This window comes from Thunnus maccoyii, chromosome 18 (genome assembly GCF_910596095.1).
Source record: "Thunnus maccoyii chromosome 18, fThuMac1.1, whole genome shotgun sequence".
In the NCBI taxonomy this organism is placed as follows: Eukaryota; Metazoa; Chordata; class Actinopteri; order Scombriformes; family Scombridae; genus Thunnus; species Thunnus maccoyii.
In genome coordinates, this window is record NC_056550.1 from 15825993 (window position 1) to 15838417 (window position 12425).

Sequence of the window (12425 nt, forward strand, 5' to 3'; positions counted from 1 at the left end):
GTGCATGATACTGTGATTTTGGTGGAACAATCCTTTTTAAAATCATCAAATCTAACCTTTGGAAGGGCCATCTTACTTGGTTTAATCAGTAACACATAAAAGCTTTGACCACAAAGTGTTTTACAATAAAAAAAGAAATATAAGATTATATGGTTTAATCAGTAACACATAAAAGCTTTGACCACAAAGTGTTTTACAATAAAAAAAGAAATATAAGATTATAGACAAATCGTCAAAGTTTTAAATTAGATTAAAAAGGCCAATGAAACAAAGCTAAAAGACAATATAAAAATGTGTTGATTTTATTTTTTGCATTTAGAAGTACTATAATACTTTTCTTGTGTGTTATCATGTTAACCTTGTGTCTTACATGTAAATACGTACAGACATATTGTGTGAAATGATCAAAGGAGTCATAAAATAAAACAAATAAAATATATATATTCTATTACAGATAATCAGACTTTTATTTATTTATTTACATTCTTTTCCTGTGAAATACTGCATTGTTTCACCTCTTCAGGCCTCAGAAAATATCTGAGAAGGATTAAGTCCTTGCCACTCATAAACATATACAACATGTGATAAGGGACTGGAAGCAGATCTTAAGAAGTTGGGAAACACTGGTCTGAACTTATAGGGCCCTCAAAGTTCAGGTAAACCATAGAACATCTAAAATAATGTGTAATTGTCTGCAGCAGAACCATTTATCAGGGATTTGTAACCTACAGTACAGGTCACCTACACCCTAACCTAAATGTGCCTGAAATCAGTGATGTTATGACTTTAAAAAAAAAAAAAAAAAAGCTGTTATTCTCTGAGTTGTTCATTGTAGAAGTTAGGTCTACTTGCCAAGACAGGATTAATCCTTTGCCAAACAAGTCCTTGTAATTAAATTGTAAAGTTTTCTCTCCTTTTGAGACTTATCTCATATCAGACCAATAGGGCGGCCAGATAATTAGTAACCCTATAACTGCAGGCATATTCATTGGTGAGATTAATCCATAAACACCACTGTCTCAGGCTCAGTCAGAGGACTACCATCAACAGAAGAGAAAATGTCTCCTTTGGAGGATTTTGTGTTCTTCCTCTTCTCCAGTCCTATCACTCTGTTGGGGGCTGTTGCTGTCCTGCTCGTCTTCTGTCTTATCTCCAGTAGTTTCACCTCCCAGGAAATAGGGAATGAGCCTCCAGGACCGAGGCCTCTGCCCCTGTTTGGCAACCTGTTGCAGCTGGATCTCAAGAGACCCTACAAAACCCTGTGTGAGGTAAGTGTAGCACTCCTAATGTGAACAGAAGCCATTTTGTAATTTTGCAATCTGTTTGAATGTCCTTTCATTTATACATTTTTGCAATAATAAATGTTCTTACATTATCTCTGATATATGTTATTGCATTTTTTTTCTTCCAGCTTTCAAAACAATATGGATCTGTATTTACGGTTTACTTTGGAACCAAGAAAGTGGTGGTGTTGGCTGGATACAAGACAGTCAAACAGGCTCTGGTCAGCTATGCAGAAGAGTTTGGAGACCGAGACATTTCCCCCATTTTTTATGACATCAGTGGAGGTCATGGTATGACCCTCCTTTATTAAACCTTTAATATATGTTTGCATATTAGCACAAAAACAAATACACACACACACACACACAGATAGATTTTTCTTCTAACTTGCGTGTCATGTTTAATAGGAATTCTGTTTGCAAATGGAGAATCCTGGAAAGAGATGAGACGTTTTGCTCTCTCCACCCTGAGAGACTTTGGGATGGGCAAAAGAGTTGCTGAGGATAAAATCTTAGAGGAATGCTGCCATCTGATTCAAATGTTTGACGAGCATAAAGGTACAGAATTAATATGTGTGCGTGATAATAACATGACACGGTGTCCTGATATATAAAAATAAAACAATACGGGTTGGAGATGAAGAGCTCCTCATCATGAGGTAGAGTGGTACTTTGTCTACTGGGTCTCTTATTTTCCATAACAGCACACCTCTGAGTGCATTATTGTGCTCATGTCATGGTCACTTACACAGAGAAAGATATGCTTATTTTTTTTGAATAGTAGAAGACTGCAGTTTAAAACATCATCATGGTGTGTTACCATATGTACTGACTATGTTTGAGTTGTCAGGTCAGTCAATCAGAAACCAAATCTTTTGGTATAACTCAATGAAACCTTTTTTGTGTTTTAAAATTTGAGTGTTTCTTGCTTTCTTTTTACAGGGAAACCATTTGATACAACACGTGCCTTGAATTATGCAACGTCCAATATTATCTCCTCTATCGTGTATGGAAGCAGATTTGAATACAGTGACCCTCGATTCAAAAACTTGGTGAGACGAGCCAAAGAGATCATACGTATTACTGGTTCTACACCAGTCCAGGTAAACTTAATGTTCGATTTTTGACGCGATAGCATCCAAATGCTGAATATATACGAGTCTGTAATAAGATCATTCCATTGAATCCTTCATGAAATATGTGCTTTTAAACTCATGTGGCACATAGACAACACACACAATAAATCTTACTGTTTGTGTTAAAATATCCAGAATGTATATTTCCATTTTATATGTTTGCATGAAATTTTGCATGCATGAAATGTATCTGTTTGGATTTTTGTTTGGTTTGTACTTAAATGTTCTTAAATCATCTGTACTGTCTTTACTGTTATGTCACAGCTTTATTATTTATATTATATTATATTATTTGCTCTCACCGCTGTATAAGAATCATGTCTATGTATGTCCTGCTCCATGTAAACATTATAATATGATCAGTGGTGGACAAAGTACTTAGATGTTTTACTTACAAAATACTGTCGTCTAAAAATACTCAATTACAAGTAAAAGTCCTAAATTGAAAATGTTAACTAAGTAAAAGTACAGAAGTATTATCAGTAAAATGTATTTAAAGTATCAATCTTGTTATGCAGACTGTTATATTATTATAGTATATTATATTGTATTTTTCTATCACTAATAAATACATGTTAGAACATTTTAATGTTGTGGTTCACTGATGTGGAGCCAAGTATAGATACTTTGGATAGATTGATAATAATAGTACTGCATCATATTATATTCTAAGTGTACCTTTTTATCCAGAATGTATATTTCCATTTTCTATGTTTGCATGAAATTTTGCATGCATGAAATGTATCTGTTTGGATTTTTGTTTGGTTTATACTTAAATCTTCTTAAATCATCTGTACTGTTTTAACTATTATGTCACAGCTTTACAACATGTTTCCCCGACTGCTCAGTTGGATAAAAAACCGGCAGCTGATATTAAAAAATGTTGAGATGACTGTCAGAGATGTTAAAGATTTAATCAAACATCTGAAAGAGACACTGAACCCTCACATATGCAGGGGGCTGGTGGACTGTTTTCTGATTCGGAAGCAGAAAGAGGAGGTATGACAACAACTTTGGTGTTTTTCAGCTAACAAAAGGAACAACAATGCTTCACAGGTCTGTTTTATAATAATACATGGGATGGATGTTCTTTCTCTTAGGACTCACACATTATAGACACTCACTACCATGAGAAGAACTTGATATTTTCAGTGACAAACCTGTTTGCTGCTGGTACTGACACCACAGCAACTACACTGAGATGGGGTTTGCTGTTTATGGCCAAATATCCACAAATACAAGGTAAAGACAGAGACCAAGCGTGTGAATCTTTCCTCATAGGTGTGCATTTATGTTTTCACAAGTTAATGGCTTGAAATACTTGACAAAGAGCAGGACAAAGGAAAATGTATGCTCATATACTCATAGAATACATGTAGGTTTTGGAGTGAATAGAAAAATGCAGGCAAAGAACATTCTTAGCATGTGTCTCCAGACAAGGTCCAGGATGAGTTGAGCAGGGTGATTGGAAACCGCCAGATCCGAGTAGATGACCGAAAAAACCTGCCGTACACTGACGCCGTCATTCATGAGACACAGAGACTCGCCAGCATTGTCCCCACATCAATTCCTCACAAAACAAGCCGAGACGTCACCTTCCAGGGTTACTTCATCAAAGAGGTCAGTTTTAGTACTTTCCAACATGAAATTGTCTTTGTTGGATATGCTCATCCACTTCCGAAAACTCATAAAACAGTCCTTTGGCTCTGAGACGATCGATAGACCTGTTCTCTTCTTTTGCATACAGGGGACCGTTGTGTTTCCGCTGCTTACTTCTGTCCTGTATGATGAGAGTGAATGGGAGAGTCCACACATGTTCAACCCTTCCCACTTCCTGGATAAGGAGGGTAAATTCATCAGGAGAGATGCCTTCATGGCCTTTTCTGCAGGTAAAACAACTTTGCAGAGTTTTTATTCTCAAAGAATTGCAGAGTCTTTATGCTCATACAGGAATGATCCAGCTTGACTCTTTGCTACTTTACAGGTCGCAGGGTGTGTCTCGGGGAGAGTCTGGCCAGGATGGAGCTCTTCCTCTTCTTCACCACCCTCCTCCAGCGCTTTCGTTTCACTCCTCCACCTGCAGTGACAGAGGATGACCTGGATCTGACTCCTGCTGTGGGCTTCGTCCTCAGTCCTTCACCTCATGAGCTGTGTGCTGTCAGTCGACAATGAGGCGGTTTCATCACTGCCTGTGGCAATGGCTTGATTATTGTTTTACTCACCTTCACACAGGCAGTAACTTCATTACTTGCATGTTCACTATCTTGATTTACATGCTGAGTAGCCCCATCCTCAAGACTAGGATCAGTAAACAATGGCCACATACCATCAAGAGACAGATAATGAGTAGGGGCTTGTAGGCATCATGCTACAATTATTGTAGGTAAAAATATCACGATGAACTGTATCATCATCATGATGAAGGTATTATCACGATAATCATTCAAGTTTTCTGAAATCCTACCATTAGTGCCAAAATATAGTTAAAGGACACTATGATTTGATTTGATTTTTTGAAAAGTGGTCTGTGTATTACAGAATTGTTTGAGCCATAAGACATAATATCAATCAAAAACAGTTTAAACTGTAAATAAAAGTAGGTTTTTAAACTGTAAACAAAAGTAGGTTGTTCAAAGTTTAAGATTGGAAATCACTTAAAATGCAGCTCAGTGTCTCTTACATCCTGTTCACTCATTCGTATTTTGAAAATTCACATTTTTTTATGATGAAATTGATTGATTGATTTTTGGAGTGAAAGTACTCTGTAGTAAGTGTTATCTGCTGGGTGTCATCATTTGAAATTCCTTGGGTGTGATCTTGATGCAGGTAGTTTGCCAGTCTGGTAAAATGCAGCTCTCTCTCTCACTGAACTGTATGACTAAACACCTTTAAGCCAGCTGTGCTTTAGTGGGCATCTCTAATGCTGAGTAGCCTCAACCTCAAGACCAGGATCAGTGAAGGCCACATCCCTTCAAGAGTACTGGGAAAAATTGATGGTGTCACACACAACTGGGGAGAGTGTCTGGTGTAAATGTTTTTATTTGTTAATTTTAATCTGTACACAATAGTCTAAACAGCTTGTTGGAATTTAGGTATATATGCACTCCTTTGGTGTGAGACTGCTACAGAATACATATATTTCTGCTTTTCTTCCTTTCAATCATTTTTACAATTTGTCACTGGTGTGGTATATTGCAGAAATCATGTAATTTATTTACTGCAAATTTATTTGCACCTGCCTCCTCAAATGGCTGATACATCACAGACATTCAAAATTACAATAAAAGTGCATTTGTATTCCAATATCAACCTTTTTACTTGTGTCCCTGTTTTTTCTTTTTCTTAAAATCTGGACATATTGTCATCAGGGTTTTTGTTGGAGACATAAAGGAAATTATATTTAAACTTATTTTATTCTATGATTTTATCAGTTGGTTTATCAGGATTTTTGAACAACATCCTAATGTTTGTTCATCGTGTGTAGATTGAATAAATCAGGTTTAGCCACATTAAACCTGCTCCTGATCATGTTTGACTGAAAGCATTAATTAGGAGAGCTGTAAAAAGAGTAGATTCAAGAGATAACAGCAGACGTGCTAACTTGTATTGTGGTGCAAATAATCCTCAGCTTGGTGTTAAGTGATTGCATCTCAGTTTATTTGAGTCTTATTAAAAAAAACATTCTGTTTGCATTTACAATCCATTCTGTTTGAGTTTTGTTCTTCAGGGCTGATGTACAAAAGCTGCTTAGCCAGTTTCTTTGGCATCTCTGTTCTCCTAAATGCACGCAAGGCACAGATTAAATTTCTTTTGTTATTGTTCTGCTGTTGAAAAGTTGTTGAAAAGGGGAGTGTTTGCTAAATCAAGGCTGGTATCTGGTAATGCTTCTACTGGCACACAGGTACATGGCACAGATTCAGTTAACCTGGTACAAGCTGGAGTAAAATCTGAAGCTGCTTCTTCCTCTGAAAGGTGGATTTGCAAAGGAAAATCTGTGAGACTGTGTTTTTGCGTTCAATTTAAAATATTCTCAGAACAAACTATCTTTGCTCCTTTCAGTCTGAGATAAATCTTCAAATCAAGCTACAGTACAAACTAATTTTGACATCTACATAATAAGTACACACACTATCACTATGAAATATTTAATTGAATCTTTTTGCACCACTATATCCTTGAAATAATAAACATGAATTGAAAAAAATACTAAATTTAACAAGCTAAATAATCTCACCATGTAAAAATGACTTTAGATTCTTCTACAATTGTAAGCAATGTACAGAACAAACACAGGGATAGTCTAGTTGATCATTATCAATGAAATGTCAGAGGGAAAAAGTCAGGGAGTGCAAAGCAGTAGATTTCTCCATCCACACATGCACTGTATCCTCCATGGCTCAACAACCTTTTGAATGTCCTTATTTTTACTTCCTTCATCTTGGAATTTCACAGTATTTTTCTAGATCCAGTTTAAGTGCTGAACTCCTTAATCCTGACTGACAATTTGATCAAGCAGACCTGTGATTGGATGGCAGAGCTGCTCCAACATGCCTACTCAAGAGGTGAGCTTGGAGTGATTGGTGAAACTTTTTCAAAAGAAGGTGGGGACTTTTCATCTACAGCCACTCCCAGACATGTGGTTTTCTGGAGTATTTTGAACACGACATAACAGGAGGCCCTGGTTGTGACAACCTAGCAGTTTTCCCTTTGTGTAACACTGAAGACAGCTGTTCAGAGAGAAAGTTTGTGTGTCTGAAAGGAGTCAGGGTTAAGCTTTGGGGTCGTTAAGATCATGTTAGAGGATCTTTTCCACTCCCCCACTTCAGTTTCCCTGTTGGGGGTTATTATGGGCCTGCTGGTCCTCCACTTTTTTTACTCCAGGTTCAGCTTCCAAGAAAAAGGGACGGAACCTCCAGGACCCAAACCTCTTCCTCTGCTTGGTAACTTACTTCAGGTGGATCTCAAGAAACTCGACAGCAGTCTTTTTGATGTGAGAAATGTGTTTTTTTTCTTAAACAGTAAGATTGTATCCAATGCTTTGATAGGAGACTGTTTTTGTAAATCAGTTGCTGATTTACAAAAAGTTGGACATGCTCTTATCTATTCTCATTTTGATTATTGCAACACACTTTACTTGGGTGTCAGCCAGAGCTCCCTCCACTGTCTGCAATTGGTACAAAACGCTGTTGCTCAACTTATTACTGGAACAAAAAGGCATGATCACATTACCCCTGTGTTTGCCTCCCTACATTGGCACCCTGTTAAATTTCACATTAATTTAAAAATCTTATCGCTCACTTTTAAACCGTTAAATGGCCTTGCAACTAAATACATCTCTGACTTACTGACCTGATACGTGCCCTCTCGGCCATTAAGATACGCAGATGGGGCCCTGCTGGTTACTCCCAGGTCACGGTTGGTGACCAAGGGTGACTGGGCGTTTGCTATAAAAGCTCTGACACTATGGAACTCTCTGCCTGCTGAACTCAGACACACTAATTCGCTGACTTCTTTTAAATCTCTTCTTAAAGCTGTTCTCTTTGTAAAAGCTTTTGGAAATGTTTAGTATATGCTTTTTTTATTTGATACTAACATTGCTAAGAAAAGTGCTATATAAATTATGTTTATTATTATAATGTATTTTAGTAGTTATATTATGTGCAAATATGTTTTTAGTATAAGACAGTTAATTCCTGTAAGTTACATTTCTTATCTATGACTGTGAGTCTCAATTTATATTGCTTTCATCTCTTTAGCTGTCCAAAAAGTATGGACCAGTGTTTACAGTCTACTTTGGTCTCAAGAAGGTGATAGTTCTAGCAGGATACAGGACAGTCAAACAGGCTCTGGTCAACCATGCTGAAGACTTTGGGGACAGAGAGGTCACTCCCATATTCTATGATTTCCACAAAGGACATGGTAAAGAAATTTTTTGATTTTGATCATTTGTTTTGTCCAGCTTGCTTTTTTTTGTTGTCTTTTTTGCCGATGTCAAAACAGTCAACCACTTTTGTTTCCAGGCATACTGTTTTCCAACGGCAACACATGGAAAGAAATGAGGCGTTTTGCTCTCACTACACTGAGAGATTTTGGGATGGGCAAGAAGATTACTGAAGGGAAAATCATTGAGGAATGTCACTACCTGATTGAGGAATTTGAACAACATGACGGTAACAGTATATGCCCTAAAGCACTGTATGATTTATACAGCAGTCACAGGGATAGTCTACACTTTCTATCTAACTCTTGCTCATAACTCTTTTTCTCTCAGGTAAAGCCTTCAACAACACCCAAACAATTAATTATGCAGCTTCAAATATCATATCAGCTATCATGTTTGGAAGGAGGTTTGAATACAAAGATCCAGTCTTCCAGGCCATGGTGGAAAGAGACCATGAGTCCATCCGTTTGACTGGATCAGCTTCCATCCTGGTACATTTAAGTGATTTCAGATTTAGTGACTTCTTCCCCAGATTACGAGGGAATTTTACATTGCTATTCATATCAAAACTTAAAAAGATAAAATAACTCCTCCACTTAAACCCAAATAAACATTCAGTCACTGTTCATTATTCAGTGGAAACTTAATTCTGGCTGTGGTTATGTAATATTTTTTTCTCTTTTATTATTATTTATACTGGCTTGTAAACAAATTTCACATTTTTGCATGTTGAGCTGACCTGCTGTGCACCAACTAAAAGACTCTCCGGGTCACATTAGCAATCACCTAGTATTACTTAATGGGAGGCGTACCAACTGAACATTGCAATTAGTAGCCCTATCGAATTATATTGTTCTCTCTGGGAAATGTCCTAGGATGTTATACATTTATTTGGAATTTACAAGTGCCAACAAACAATTTAAATTATATGACAACCAAGTGAAAAATGAAACCAAATAAAAACATAATAAAAGTCAAAGAAACTGTATTGTGTTTCATTACAGATGTACAATGTGCTTCCTTGGCTGGGCCCTTGGCTGAAAAACTGGAAGGAACTGATGAAGAATGTGGAGGACAATAAAAGGGAAACAAACAGCATCATAGCAGATCTGAAGGAGACTCTGAACCCTGAGATGTGCAGATGTTTTGTTGATGTATTCCTTAACCGGCAGCAAAATCTGGAGGTGAGGTGTTCGACTCCAGTGACACTATTCTTCTGCTCATAATATCATTCAACCAATTAAAAAGTAAAATCCCTCTTTTCTGTATTATACCAGGTGTCTGAAATCAAGGATTCACACTACAATGATGAAAACCTGGTCTACAGTGTGATGAACCTGTTTGCTGCTGGAACAGAAACCACAGGAAATACACTTCAGTGGTGTCTAGTTTTTATGGCAAAGTACCCTCATATTCAAGGTGCGAAAACACACACACACACACACACACACACACACACAAAAAAGGGGGTGGGGGGGTTAAAGTAGCATCACATATTCATTGGGCTGAATTTTTATTTCATGTGTGTCCAGACCAAGTCCAGGAGGAGCTGAGCAGGGTGGTTGGAAGCCGTCAAGTCCAGGTAGAGGACAGAAAGAACCTGCCCTACACCGACGCCGTCATCCACGAGTCACAAAGACTCGCCAACATTGTACCCATGGCGATTCCTCACAAAACCAGCCGAGACGTCACCTTTCAAGGCTACTTTGTCAAAGAGGTTAGCAACTCATAGCTGTTTCAGTAATACAAATGTATTTGATATTTTCATTTCTGTAAACTCTTCAAATAGTGCTTTGTTTCTGAGACTTTATATGATAGACCTGTTCTCTTCTTTTGCATACAGGGGACGACTGTGTTTCCTCTGCTTACTTCTGTCCTGTATGATGAGAACGAATGGGAGAGCCCACACACTTTCAACCCTTCCCACTTTCTGGATAAGGAGGGTAAATTTATAAGGAGAGATGCCTTCATGCCCTTTTCTGCAGGTAAAACAACTTTGTAAAGTTGTTGTTCTTTAGAGATTGCAGATATTTTATGCATGTCTGATGATGATCTAATTCTTTGCAGGTCGCAGGGTGTGTCTCGGGGAGAGTCTGGCCAGGATGGAGCTCTTCCTCTTTTTCACTTCCCTCCTCCAGCGCTTTCGTTTCACTCCTCCACCTGGAGTTTCAGAAGATGAACTGGATCTGACACCAGTTGTGGGCTTCACCCTCTCCCCTTCACCCCATGAACTGTGTGCTGTCTGTCGACAATGAAGTGGAGAGCTGGAAAATTATGGAGTGTTTTTATGACATGGCAGGAGAGGGAACTACCATGTGAAGAACAGATGGTGGTGTGTGAGAATGCTGTGTATATGACAAAAGGCACATTGATGGTATCAAGCAGGAGCAGGTCTACTGTATGTTAGAAACCACATAACAGGTCATTAAAGTGTCTGTGATCTCAATGGAAACTTGCCGTACTGACAATAAAAATGTGTTTGATTGAAAACAGAGCAAAAATCATCCCTATGTTTTTGCTGTATTTAACTGGGAATGATGCTTGTTCTTGCATAGACCCATTTTGTGCATGTTGCCATGGCAAAAATGCTGGTGCCAATGGCATCAAAACTCTAATTCAGGTCAGTAGGCCATCCTTACATAGAACAGTAGCCTCCTCACTGCATATTCACCACCTTGATAGTACTACTCTCACTATTACTATTACTACTACTAATAATAATACGGCTTTTATTATGATGGTTTAAGAGCATTTAGAAAAACATTGAAGGAATCAGTCTACTCCTGTGTCTGACTCAGACAGAGCAGTAAAACTAGTTTCTGCCTGCTGCAGGAGGGGTGGGGGATGACTGAGATACAAGGATATCAAATGCCTGGTGTTGCAGCAAGGTTAGACTGTCATATAGCAGAAACATACCATATTATAAGACCCAATGGATGTGACTACTATATGATTTTTACATGCACTCTATCCCTCCATGGCACAATAACCTTAGTGCTTCAATGTTGTTGTTTCTTCTCACTCTCCTCTTGGAACTCCACACATTCATTATTTTAAGCTGCATTCCATTTACCTTGGAAGTCAGAGCTGAGAATGATGTCACAACTGAATTGACCTTCTTTCAGTACAAGTCAGAAAACCAGTTCTAGCCAGGTTAGTCATTGTTAGCTTGCTTGTAGATGCCATTGGCAAAATCTGGAGGTGAGGTGTCCGACTCCAGTGACACTATTTGTCTGCTAATAATGCAAATCAACCAACTATGTTGCGATGAGAAGAACATGACATGTGAATGTAGCAGGCTACCCAACGATCATAGAATGCCGAGAAGAGACAGAAAATTTGAAGACAATAGTATTGAATAGTGTTAGTATTACAATAGTATTGTATTGAATACAAAGAAATCTGCAAAATGCAGCCAGAGGCAGCAAGGGAGGAGACGAGAGAGATAAAGATACATTTGCATTACCCATGAGCAATTAGATGGGATGCCCAATAGAACCTATACCTAGGCATGTTAAACAGTTTTAAAAATGTATCCTGTCATGAAACTGTTATTTGAGTAACCCTGACAAACAAACAGAGAGGAGTGAAAGCAACTTCCTTGGTAGGGGTAAAAACATACATGACAAAGGCAAGAGGGCTAGTGCACTTCTAGTGCTGTATGTCAGTGCCTTACTATCCCAAGGAACTGGAAAGGCATGACGAATCACTGAGCTACTGTCCAATCTTTCAAGGATGTTTATCACTGAACTGAAGGTGTTCCACTCTTACTATGCTCTCCCTATCAGCAATGTCCAAGCTATGCTTACATGCCTTAAAGAAAATGATGTGGATACAGTCTTCCCAAACCTGACAAAACTCCTCAAAATAAATGCCATATTTCCAGTGACAACTGCATTAGTTGAAGCTGACCAAGACCCAGCTTAGAAACAGATGTGGAAAAGGAAGGCCCTCCGATCTCCTGCTGTTGTCCAATAAGAAGGACATCCCAAATGACTATAATGAGGTCATTAACATTTACAAACTCGATGCCAAAAGAATGCTCCTTTTATTTCACTGATCTTG

The 12425-nt window shown here is 38.1% G+C and overlaps 1 protein-coding gene across 1 annotated transcript; it reads left to right on the forward strand.

Moving 5' to 3' along the window:
* Positions 1-1058: 1058 nt before the first annotated feature.
* LOC121883925 lies at positions 1059-10855 on the forward strand. The gene is made up of 19 exons (XM_042392373.1): positions 1059-1268; positions 1412-1574; positions 1692-1841; positions 2226-2386; positions 3239-3418; positions 3520-3661; positions 3855-4039; positions 4167-4308; positions 4404-4580; positions 5246-5256; positions 7179-7409; positions 8176-8338; positions 8440-8589; positions 8691-8851; positions 9365-9544; positions 9638-9779; positions 9893-10077; positions 10204-10345; positions 10428-10855. Exons 1-19 carry the CDS (start codon positions 1059-1061, stop codon positions 10613-10615), a joined length of 3063 nt encoding a protein of 1020 aa, XP_042248307.1. The 3' UTR covers positions 10616-10855.
* The last annotated feature ends 1570 nt before the right edge of the window (positions 10856-12425 follow it).